This window comes from Podarcis pityusensis (assembly GCF_964106645.2).
Source record: "Podarcis pityusensis genome assembly, chromosome: 16".
Lineage (NCBI taxonomy): Eukaryota > Metazoa > Chordata > Lepidosauria > Squamata > Lacertidae > Podarcis > Podarcis pityusensis.
In genome coordinates this window covers 38,040,093-38,052,123 of record NC_138041.1, presented here as the reverse complement: position 1 = coordinate 38,052,123, position 12,031 = coordinate 38,040,093, and the positions used below count along the sequence as shown (strand labels likewise).

Genomic DNA, 12,031 nt, shown 5'->3' with positions numbered 1-12,031 from the left:
TTATTTTTTCTTCCTTATCATTTGTTCCCTGCTGTTCAGCTCAGGCCTTAGCACAATAATGTAGCATTTGGGGGAAAAGATGCAACCCAGTAATCCAGCACTGGAGGCCAAGATGGAGAAGATCTCCACAGCCACCATGTATTTCCCTTTGGTGCTCAAGTAGGTTGGCACAAAGGACAACCAAACACTGCAAAACACCAACATGCTGAAAGTGATAAATTTGGCCTCATTGAAACTGTCAGGGAGTTTCCTGGAAAAGAAAGCTACTATGAAGCTGGCGGTGGCTAGGAAGCCCATGTAGCCTAAGACAGAGTAAAACATGGAAGCTGAACCCTCGTTACATTCAAGTATGATTTCCCCAATCACTGAATGTGTGTCCTTATCTGGAAACGGTGGAGAAGTACTTAACCAAAGAGCACAAATGGCAGCTTGGATGAAGCAGCAGAAGAGGACAATTGAATTGGTCAGGCCTTTCCCCACCCATTTCCTTATGCTGGATCCTGGTTTGGTGGCCATAAATGCCACAACCACAGTGACCGTCTTTGCCAACACAGTGGAAATGGCCAAAGAGAAAACAAGACCAAAAGCCATTTGTCGGAGAAGACAGAGCACCCTTCCAGGCCGTCCAATGAAAAGCAAGGAGCACAGGAAGCAAAGGAGGAGGGAGATGAGAAGGATGTAGGTGAGGGTCCGGTTGTTGGCTTTGACTATGGGAGTATCCTTGTGCTTCAGGAAAATGCCAAGTACTAAAGTTGTGATGAGAGAGAGAGAAATAGCCAACACCACTAAGATGATCCCCAGATTTTCTTTGTAAGAGAGGAAGCTCACAATCCTGGGAACACACTGAGTTTGATCCATGTTGGGATATTGGTCCTCTGGACAATTGACGCAAGCGTCTATATCTGAAAAAGGGAAGAGGTGCTTAAGTATTTCAAAATGCTGACCAACATCTATCTAAACACAAACAGTTATTTAAGTACGCCTTTACACTAGGTAATGCCAGTCAAAAGCAATCAGCCACAAGAAGGTTTGAGGATGTCTATTTCTGTGTTCTTGCAGTTCTTTCACAAAATCTTATAATTTGAATCTTATAATTTGAATTTATTATAATGAATCTTATAATTTGAAAGTAAGTGAGACTGCATTTTGGATGGTTTTTGAACTAGTGGACCAGTAGCTGATTTGCCTGGCTCTTGGTGTCTAGTTGAAGGATTGAGAGACGTGTGTATAGAAAGTAGCCCACGGTACAAGTTAAAACTCACATTAGTTGCTCCCTCCACTTTTGCCTCAGGACCCACCAAGTACTCCTAGAAGGTTGCACAGAACAGGGTGAGGCCCTGAGGATGCAAAAGGTTTCTTACCCTGGCTTTAGAGTTGGCTGGAACCAGAAAAGGACCTCCTCATTGCTTGGGAAATTGTTGGCAACCGAGGGGCACTTTGCTCATTTTCCCATCTCAGATAGGCGTCTAATCATCCATCCATTCATTCATCTACATTTAGTTATTACATTTATATCCAAGGAACTACAAGTGGCATACTTCGTCCCCTCTACTTTATCCTCACAATGTCCCATGAGTTGTGTAGGTGGCAAAATTGTGATCGGTCTAATGTAGGGCTGCTATACATCCGGGTTTTCCCTGACACATCTGGGAATCAGGCTGCAAAATGGCGTCCAGGTGAATTTTTGCTGAATCGGCAAAATATTTGGGAAAACCTGGATGTAGGGCAAGTAGAGGGGTTTTTAAAAAAATAAAAATCCTTTAAAAATCCTGTAAAAGCTCAATAACTTTGAACCAAGAATATTTTTTTAAATAATGACAACTCAACAACAAGATAATTGTTTCTTAAAATCCCCTTTGTATTAGGCTCCTCTGCATTCATCAGCATTCTCCAAACAAAGGTAATAAATAGCCTATTTATATATATATATTAAATCCCATAAATTAGGTCATGGGAATGCCTGCCTCCCACCTTTCTGACTAGAGATCATTCCTTCTGGACACGGAGCACAATCATAGCAGCAAAACTTCTCTCCTTCCTTCTTTTTTCTACTGAAGCCAGGGTTGCAGTTGTCATTGCACACAGAAAGGGGCAGCGCCTGTGCAAAATCATACAGATGAGCAACAACAGATTAGCCCTTTTCAGTCCTTCACCTCCATGTGATTAGACTCATGTGAGGGGCAGAGAGACTGAGGATGAACCAGTTGGCTCAGCTCCTCTGTCGCCCATTTGTTACCAATTCCCAACTTCATCTCTAGGTTTGATCAGTCTAAGGCTCAGCCTGAAAGTGGATCATGAAAAAGACAATGTCACCTCCAGACCCCCAAAATATGAAGTTGTAGAAATAAGATAAAGATATCTTGAAGATAAGAGCAAGGTCCATCTTTTTTCCTTCCAGAAATCACTACATGAAGTAATGATATTCTGTGACATTTTAGCAAAATAAAATATTTTATTTTCCAATGCTTTGTAACTGGCTTATGTGATAACCTTTTTCATAAAGAAATTAAATGGCATAGATGGCAAAAAGAACTCCTTGCTTTATGTTAAAGTTTGATTCAAGAGGTCAATTTATGAGGTCAAGGATCATAAAGCATTAAATCTACAATAGGGCACCTCAAGAACTGACGGAATGGTGAGCTGCCCAGAAGGAAACACTCTCCTTTTATGGAGTCAAGAGTCTGCAGTTATAATTCACCTGATTAAAACATGGATGCCACACGATTTGCTCATCATTGATGGTTAACTCTTTGCCTGCTGGAACCTGAGGCTCCAGTCGTCCAACTTTCAATCTAGTCAGTGAGCCATTGGGGAAAGTGATCCAATTGGTAACGTCAAAACCTTCAACCAGTTCTCCATGTTCATCAAAGTGCACCATATCTCCAGTGCTGATGTTGAATACAAGGCTCTTCAGAAAGGGATGGACCTGGAATATTGAAATATTTACATGGAATTAATGACATGAATAACTGTTCTTAAAGCAGTATATATGGTGATGAAGTATTTCCACTTGTCTATAATTATCATTAACATGAAATTAATTACATAAAGAACGGTCTTTAGAGGGGATACATTGATTGAAAATGTCTAGCAAACCAGATCGGTAGTTGGGTTCCTATTGTGGGTATTTGGCAAGCTAGCATGACAGTGATGTTGACTCTGAGTAAATGTGCACCAGGTCAGGCAGGCTAATATCTGTGGCTCTTGCCACCAGACACGGCTGGAGCACATTGGGACTGGTGAGGTGAAAAGCCAGGAGATCAGTGGCAGCTGAAGGCAAAGCAAAGAAGTTCTGAGTTGTCTTTACCTGCCATGGTTGCACATTCAGAAAGGCAAATCTCTCTCCTCTTGCCAATCTGCTATGTTTGGAGCTGGATTTGTATATGGAGTTCAAAGCATGTGCCACAGCATAGACAGCTTTGTAGACATTGTAGCTGTGACCAGTCATCTGTTTTTCATACAAAACCCCAGGAAGGTTCTCCAGTTTCTCCTCCAAAGTGCAGGGTTCTTTCTGCTCGGCTTCCACCTCCTGTCCATTAGATGCTTTCAGGGAGCAGGTGAAAGTCTGTTCCCAGACGTCCTGGATGAATACATCTTCTTTGTGCCAGAAGGGTCTTACCATCTGAATGAACTTCTGGAACCCTAATGGCTGACTTGAGTGGACTGTGAAGGATAGAGTACCATGGAACATCTGTATTTCCCAGTCTTTCTGAATAGACACTGAATCAAAATCCCAGTGAGATGTAGCAACCCACACTTTACCCAGAGGTGGCCATCCCATTACAGGTACTATAAAGGATAATACTCTCAAAACCTGAAAGGATGGAGGTTCCCCATAAACCACAAATACATTAGCTTTTGTCTCAAACGCATTTGCATAACTTTCCCAGTGCTGTAAAGCCAAGCGTATCATCTCCTCTAGATAATTCCATTTTTCTAATCTTACTACGAAATCATAGCAGATGCCATGCTCAAAGAGTAGTGGTAAAATTGTCTGTAGAAACTGGTCCCCTTTGTCATCATCCACAGCACAAAGTACAATCCATGTCCATCTGAAATGCTGAAGTAATTGCACTATTCCTGTGTGTTGTTTGGCTTCATTTGGGACCATCTGGTATAAAAATGGGAATAGCTTGTTTGCATCCTGTATCGCCAAAAAGGATCCATATGTGAGCTAAAATAGAGTGTATGAGGGGCTTTTTATGGATTATGAGAGACTGCAAAACTATAGATTTCACAGGTACTTCAGAGACATAGCTTTCCCAATAAATGTCTGCATAGGTTCTTAAAGAAGAAAACTTCAAATTAGGGAAAACACTGTGGAAGATTAGCCAATAATGTGCTTCATTATTGATAATTTCTTAATGTTTCTCCTAATGTTTTAAAAATATCTAGTCCAGCCCTATAGAGCAGTAGACAACAAATATTTCCTCTCTTCTATAACAGCCATTAAGGTATTTTAGAGTACTATATTAACCTCCTTAGTCATTTCCTCTCTGGACTAAAGTTGCACAGTTCTGTCAGCCATTGCTTACATTATGTGTTTTCAGTTGTGTATTAGGTCTAGTAAAGAAGAAAAAGAAAGAAACCATAGAAACTCAAATCCTTTACATCCTAGGAACAATAATTCCATTCCACTTCAATTTACAAATACTCAAGTTTTCTGGACTATTGGCTCTCAGCACTGCTTGGTTAATCCTAATCCAAACTGCCCTCCTGAATAAAACTTTGCAGGAACCTTGTCAAAACTTTATCAAAATCAAGATAGTATTTCCCATACACCCATGCTCCCGATTTACCTGTGGAATCTTGTGGGTTGCTGAAATGGTGGCCATATTGGCAGAGATTTCAGAGATGCATCCTCCAACGAGAGCTATCAGATTGTTCCACTTGTGACACTTGAAGTTGGGGACAAATCTATGCTGTGTGGAAAGCAGGTTGAGCGTGGCCTTGTAGGTCATCCTTGCAGTGTAGTAGCTATTGAGGACGCGGAACCCTAGAGAGATGTTGGAGAAGACTTTGGGATTCTCATTGATTTCTTTGACAGCAAATGCTAAGGCCAGGATGTGCTGGTAGTTCTTTGGCACGGAGCTGTAATTAAATTACAACAGAATGAAATAGAATAGAAAGGAAGAAGAAGAAGAAGAGGAGGAGGAGGAGGAGGAGGAGGAGGAGGAAGAAGAAGAAGAAGAAGAAGAAGAAGAAGAAGAAGAAGAAGAAGAAGAAGAAGGAGAAATGCTCTCTGCATTTAAGGGAGTTTCTCTTTGTGACAATAAAAACAAGTAATTGAAAATCAATAGGTGTGGCCATGCCAGCACAGTGCCCATAGGTGCAAGAAAGCCATAGAGAACATCAACTGAGGCCACAGAGCCTCTGATCCCTTCCCTTGCTGACTGCTTACTTCACCATGAGATGTTGTGAGATGTATGCCTCCCAGAAGTACATATAACTAAATAATGGAATGTGAAGAGCAAAGCTCTTTGCTCTGAATACTTTTCCAGGCTCTGATCTTCAACTGAGCAATTGAACAGAAAATGGAGCACTCAGAGAGCAGGAGTGGAGCAATCTGAGGGAAAAGTGCGGGGAGAAAGTGCTGCACTGCAAAAGCGAGGAGAGACAGAAAAGAGCAGGAATTGTGTTCCATAGAGAGGAATCAGAAGGTGCACATGGACATAAACTCACATCCCTCAAGGCTGAGAAGGAACAAAGTTTGGGCAGAACAGAAATAGGGAGGCAGTGACAAGGCATGATCCACCATGTGAAAATGCTCTAAAAGGCTTACTAAATCATGAAAAGAAGCACAGAACAGTTTATTTCAGTGCGGCTTGCAAAGGAAAATTTAGTAGCAGTACAAACAGTTAATAAGAGAAATGAATACAGTAAACGTACAATCTGTATTCAGCTTTACATACCTGACAAAACAATAAGAATTTAATGCAAAGGGGGTGGGTGTCTGGGAAAAAAGACTTTGGGAATCCCATCTGCCATTGAACCCGATTTATTTTGACTATACACAACGTTGGCTTTCGGCATGATTCCCGGAACATGACCCCTCATGTAAATTGGGGGCTTCCTGTCTCTGTCTCTCTGTCTGCCCATATCACCCTTGCCCATCATTCTCATACTGAGGTTGAGTACCTCATACCTCTTCCATAATGCTGAAGAATGCTTAACCCCCCCTTACAATTTTATTGGGTTTCCATGAAGAAGAACATCAAAATATGAAACATAGTACTGCGTAATGATGCGTTTTCAATCATTTCAGTCTGATTATATTATACACGGATAGAAGGGAATAAATAATGCCTTACATAGGTTCATCAATCAGTATCTGTGAAGGCTGTTCCCTGAAAGACTGGATATTAGAGAAGTATATGACTTGGGAAACCATCTCTCCAATTACAAGGTCTCCTGGCTGGTAAAATTCGTGAGCAATAGGAAGAGGATCATCATAAATGCTGCAGTTAATAGAATGTGCCTTGCATATAGTGTGGAGCAGAAGTAACAGCAGAAACAGCACCAGCAGGATCCTGCTGAGAAATCTTCCCCTCCCAATGTAGATTCCCATGTTTCCACTACAGCCTTGTATGCGGATGTTATCAGTTTGGCTAAAGTATCCTTTGAATAGGGGGCTGTTAGGTAATCTATGCACTAGCGTTTTGGTCTTTGAGTTAAAAATGGTTCTTCATGTGTCAGTAGTTATACCCATGACAGTTACTCCAAAGACGAGACAGTACATTATGGTGAAGCAGCATTACAGTTAAACAAAGTGCTAAATCATGTGCTAAACCATGTGCTAAACCATGCCTAGTCAAGGAAGTTCACATTTCACAAAAAGAATGTTCCTTGAAATTGAAAACTGCATGGAATCATATCCAAACATGTAAAAGAAGAATGATGATACAAAAGACTGGCAGAACCCTGGCTATGCGTAGATGTAGCCGTGAACAATAGGAAGCTGTTATGCCTTTTAAAAGATGCTATTGTTTTTTAATCCAAACAGAATGTGTATATCAACTATGTAAGAGGATGGAAGCCAGCAATTTTGACAATGATGGGAATAATTCCTCAGTGTGTTCTTCGTTTCTGCAGTTGCATCATGCCTGACCAAATTGCTAAAGCCTCTCCCCCCTGAATTGTACGACTATGATTGTCTTCCTTGAGAGATAATAAGTAGGCAGCGTTGCTTAGTCCTGAGCAAGAGTTAAGTTTTCCCAGAGATCATTCTTAGTTGGCAGAAAATGAAGGTCTGGGTTTAAACGTAGAGTCAAGTCTGAGTGTATGTGAGATTCAGTCCCGTCCCATCCTGTCCCCCACCCTGAAGATGGGTTCATCTCCTTCATCACTTGACTTCCCAGTATTGTTTGACCCCATATTTGTATCAATAACAAATTGATATTAGGGGTGCCATATTTCTCAAAGTAAAACCAGGACACCCAGAAAGTTGTTGAACTTTTTTTTTTTTTACTTATGCAGTACAGTGGTACCTTGGTTTACAAACTTAATCCATTCCGGAAGTCCGTTCTTAAACCAAAGTGTTCTTAAACCAAGGCTTGCTTTCCCATACAGCGGGAGACTCAATTTACAAATGGAACACACTCAACAGGAAGCGGCACGTGTTCTGCTTCCAAGGCAAAGTTCACAAACCAAAACACCTACTTCTGGGTTTGCAGCGTTCTTAATCCAAGTTGTTCATAAACAAAGCTGTTCTTAAACCAAAGTACCACTGTACTATCATTCTGCAGCATGCAAACCTAGCAATTAGGAACAGAGCCTAGCTCAAGTAGCTTATCGTCAGAATTGGACTTCTGTGTACATGTCTGGGAAAAGTAAAAACCAGCATGCCCCAAGCCTTTTTTTTTAAAAAAAAATATTATACATTACAGTCATACCTTGGTTCTCGAATGCCTTGGTACGCGTACGTTTTGACTCCCAAACACTCAAAAGCTGGAAGCAAGTGTTCCGGTTTTCGAACATCCTTTGGAAGTTGAACGTCCGACATGGCTTCCGCAACTGAGTGCAGGAAGCTCCTGCAGCCAATTGGAAGCCATGCCTTGGTTTTCAAACAGTTCCGGGAGTCGAATGGACTCCCGGAATAGATTACAGTGGTACCTCGGGTTACATACACTTCAGGTTACATACGCTTCAGGTTACAGACTCTGCTAACCCAGAAATAGTACCTCGGGTTAAGAACTTTGCTTCAGGATGAGAACAGAAATTGTGCTCCTCCGGCATGGCAGCAGCTGGAGGCCCCATTAGTTAAACTGGTGCTTCAGGTTAAGAACAGTTTCAGGTTAAGAACGGACCTCCGGAACGAATTAAGTACTTAACCCGAGGTATCACTGTATATTTGACAACCAAGGTACCACAGTACTAAGATGTTCTTAAACCAAGGTACCACAGTCCTATCATTCTGCAGTATGCATCATTAGCAATTTGAAAAAGTCTAGCCCAAGTAGCTTACAGTCAGAATTTGACTTCTGTGTACACATCTGGGAACAAGGAACAGGCTGATTTTCTGAGGCCACCGAAAGTACATATTTGGGGCCCCTGTAATTCAGTCCAGTTGCCAATGGTTCTCTTAGCTTTTCAAGAATGGGCCTTTGCTGTGGTGGCTCCCCTACTGCGGAATACTCTTCCCAGAGAGGCTCTCCTGGCACCATCATTATATGTCTTTAGGTAATTCCTCTTTACCCAGGCCTTTGCTCAATCTATTTCTTGTTAAAGCTGTGCAGAGGGGGGCTGTTATTATTGTATTATTATATTGTCTGTTGAATGAATGAATGAATGAATCTTTATTTGTGTCAGCCATCGGCCATAGCAGTAAAACAACAATACGATATGCAAAGAATAGAAATAAAAAGTCAATTATATAAAATACAGTTTGGGGTTTTGAATCAATAGTCAAATAGTGGATCTTATTCTAATTGCCCCAGCTAAAAACCTTGCAGCCTTTGCTGTCACCTACTCATCTTGATCTGCCAAGAGAAAGGACACGGTGGTAATGGCTGGGCGACCCGGAATGGGCAATAAAAGAGGGGTGATAACCGCATTGCGTGGACAGGCGGAGTCCCCAGAGCCCGCGCGGTCCCCCCGTCATGTGCAATAACGACTCAAGACAACGTGCTATGGGATTAAATTGGCCACAACTTTATTAAATTTCAAATGTGGGTAGACCTTGGCTCAGGCATTGGGCGTTCTCCCTCCCCAGTCCCCAGCCGGGGACCTAGGGAGCTTCAGGGTTATCCAGTGTGGGGGGGGATGGGCCGGCTCTGGAGAACATATGTTCAAGCAGAGATAGCCGCCCCCGTTACGACGCCGCCGCAGGGGAGAGCAATGACGACCTCTTGGCGTATGGTCAAAGCCTCCCTTCAGAAACCCCTTTAACGGGGAACCCTGGTATCGCCGCCGCAAAGAGGAAGATGGACTAAAGGATTCCGCCCAAGGCCTGATACCGCCAAAGTTGTGACGTTTTGCTACGGGAAAGGCAAAACCTGCCAATGCAGGGAAATTCCTTTCCGGCCCTTTGACAGCGACCTTAACGTAGCAGCGCCCGCATACCTGTAAGAAAAGTTAACCTGAAAAACCTGTGAAGAAAAGTTAACCTGCAAAATATGGCATTAACTGAGGGTGGGTAGGGTGGGAGAAGCTCTGGAGCCAAGTGAGGATTCCCAGGTAAGATCCTCCCTCTATTGTGTGGGCAGGTAATCCCTCCCCTACCTGGCCTGGTCTCCTTGGCAACGCTTCCCCCAGGTGGGATTGGACAACTGACTGAGGTAGGCGGAGACCTCCAGGTATCCCACCTGAGGGAAGGCAAAGCCAAGCCTATGCTGATGGGGCTGCTCCAGATCCAGGGCTGCGTGCGTCCACGCAAAGGTCGCCCCCCGTTTTATGCGGGGACCGGTCATTCCTCAAGTCTTTATAAAGAGTGCAAGCCAGAAGGGGATGCGCCACCAATTCGGTACTGCCATCTCCACAGGGACATAAGCATTTTTGTGTGTGGAATCTTTTGGAATCGTCCCTCAAGTCCATAGCTGTTAACTCCCCCCCCCTTTTTTATGGGAAATTCCCTTCTTCCAAATAGGATTCCTCGCAAGAAAAGGGAAAAGTTGACAGCTATGCTCAAATCCAGCTGAGGGCATGACATTCAATCTTGCGAGAGTAAAAGCGCATCTATATTTTAGAATTGCTAGATTATGCCAGAGAGTCGAAATGGGAAGGTGGAAAATTGTCATGCCATGGGCAAAAGTAAAGGCAGCGGAGGGGTGATGGTGGGCCGGAGTGGGGGGTTAGTGGCATGGTGGTGGTTCGGAGTGTCCCAGAGTGTCCTTTCTGCAGGGCTCATCACACAACCCTCCAATGGGAGACAAGCCAGAGGGATAAGTGAGTGGAACAGTGGATGTGACTTTTACCTTTGTAGAGTAGGCCAGTTCCTACAAGCACCTCTCTCTATTGTCCATCCAGACAAGGAAGAGGCAGAACTCAGAACTCAGGTATATATTCCAGCCAGGGATCTAATGCTAGTAAGTCTGCTTAGCCCCACTGATATTAGTGCACCCAACACAACCATGCTCATTTATTTGACTGGGTTTACTCTGAGTACAACTAGCAACGGATACAGCCTGTGAATCAGGGCCCATGGGGTCTGTGGCCTGGGACCAGAGAGAGTCCTGTTCAGACCCTGGGGCTGTGTTTTCCTCACCCTTGACCTGATGCATTAAAGGGACAGAATTAAACATTTCATGGCGCATGACTTTGGACTTGGGCACATAAATAGGAGTGGCCTAGCTGGATTGCAAGAAACAGTGAACTGCTTGGGCAGCGTTTCATAAAACTTTCTGATCTGCGTTAAATCAGCCCTCTAAAGTTCAGTTCTGCCTTGGTACGTGCACTAGTGTAAACCTGTGCAACTGAATGCTGTTCTTGTCATTTGGAGCGAACTCTCCAGGGGCTTCTCTCAACGGCAAACACTGTGTCAAGACCCTGCAATTAGAGATAATTGACGGAGAGCCCTTACAGCCATCGCATATGCTACATACAGGTGCAATTTTCACAGATCATCATTATTCCTGATTATTCAGTATTACAACTAACCTTAAAATAGCATTTGCCATACAGTTTTCTGTGCTGCATTGTAAACAGCGCTTTGACTTTTACATGGTATTAACTGTGACCTGTGTTTACCTGGACGCTGTGCTTTCCACCTTGTGCCAAGTCCCAAATGGGCGGCAAAACAAGACAAGGCTCTGCAATTAGCCGTAATTTTCACAGCAGAAAGCCGCAGCATTCTAATTATGAAGCAAACTTCAGCAAGCAGCTGACAATCAGGAAGAAAGAGAGAAACCTGCTCTTTTCTCTCATCTGCTGTCTGCCACATTTTAGTTTAATCATATCAACAATATCTAACTGGGCCCAGAAACACTCAGGCAGAGCTGATCAACACACACAAACTGTTTCTCACTTAACAAGGCAAATATTCTATGTGAATCCCATCACAATGAAATGCTTATAATTTGAACACTAGGTTTGGACTCATCCATGAACGTGGGTCTGTCTCTGAAAAGTATTGGGAAACTTCTTCTAGGCTGGGATGCTGCGGCCAGGCTGTTGCCCAGTGCCAATGATCTGAAGAATGTGGCTCTGCCATTCAAGCTATTTTACTGGCTGCCAGGACATTTGCACGCACAATTCAAAGTATCCATAAGCCCCCCTCCGTGCCCAGAAGTGTTGTGGCCCATAGAGTGCAGCAAAATACTGGGCAAGGTTTTTCCCAGTATCATCTCTGTGTGATGGGCTACTGGGGAAAAGCTGTCCCATAAGCCTTTGCTGCAGAGGGGAGGGGAGGCCTGTATAAGGCTGTTTCCCCTGGAGCTTTCAGAGCTTCCCGCCTGCCCACCCTCAGGTTAGAGTCTTCACTGGGCAATTTTGGGTCGTTGGTTGACAGGGCCAGAAAGGATTTTATTTTCTCCAAACGTGATTGGCTCCCCCCCCCCTTTCCCTCAGTGAAATTATGCCTTTCCTTTGTTAGGCT

The 12,031-nt window shown here is 43.5% G+C and overlaps 1 protein-coding gene across 1 annotated transcript in view; it reads right to left on the bottom strand.

Moving 5' to 3' along the window:
- LOC308464819 (vomeronasal type-2 receptor 26-like) overlaps positions 1-12,031 on the bottom strand; it is a gene marked incomplete at its 3' end in the record, with an annotated part of 56,492 nt that continues 44,461 nt past the window's right edge. Inside the window, exons 2-5 of the mRNA XM_080984405.1 lie at positions 3,308-4,174; positions 2,699-2,926; positions 1,972-2,098; positions 1-902 (exon numbers count right to left, since the gene is read on the bottom strand). Coding sequence (XP_080840531.1) covers positions 1-902; positions 1,972-2,098; positions 2,699-2,926; positions 3,308-4,174 — 2,124 coding nt within the window. The remainder of the gene's footprint in view (positions 903-1,971; positions 2,099-2,698; positions 2,927-3,307; positions 4,175-12,031) is intronic.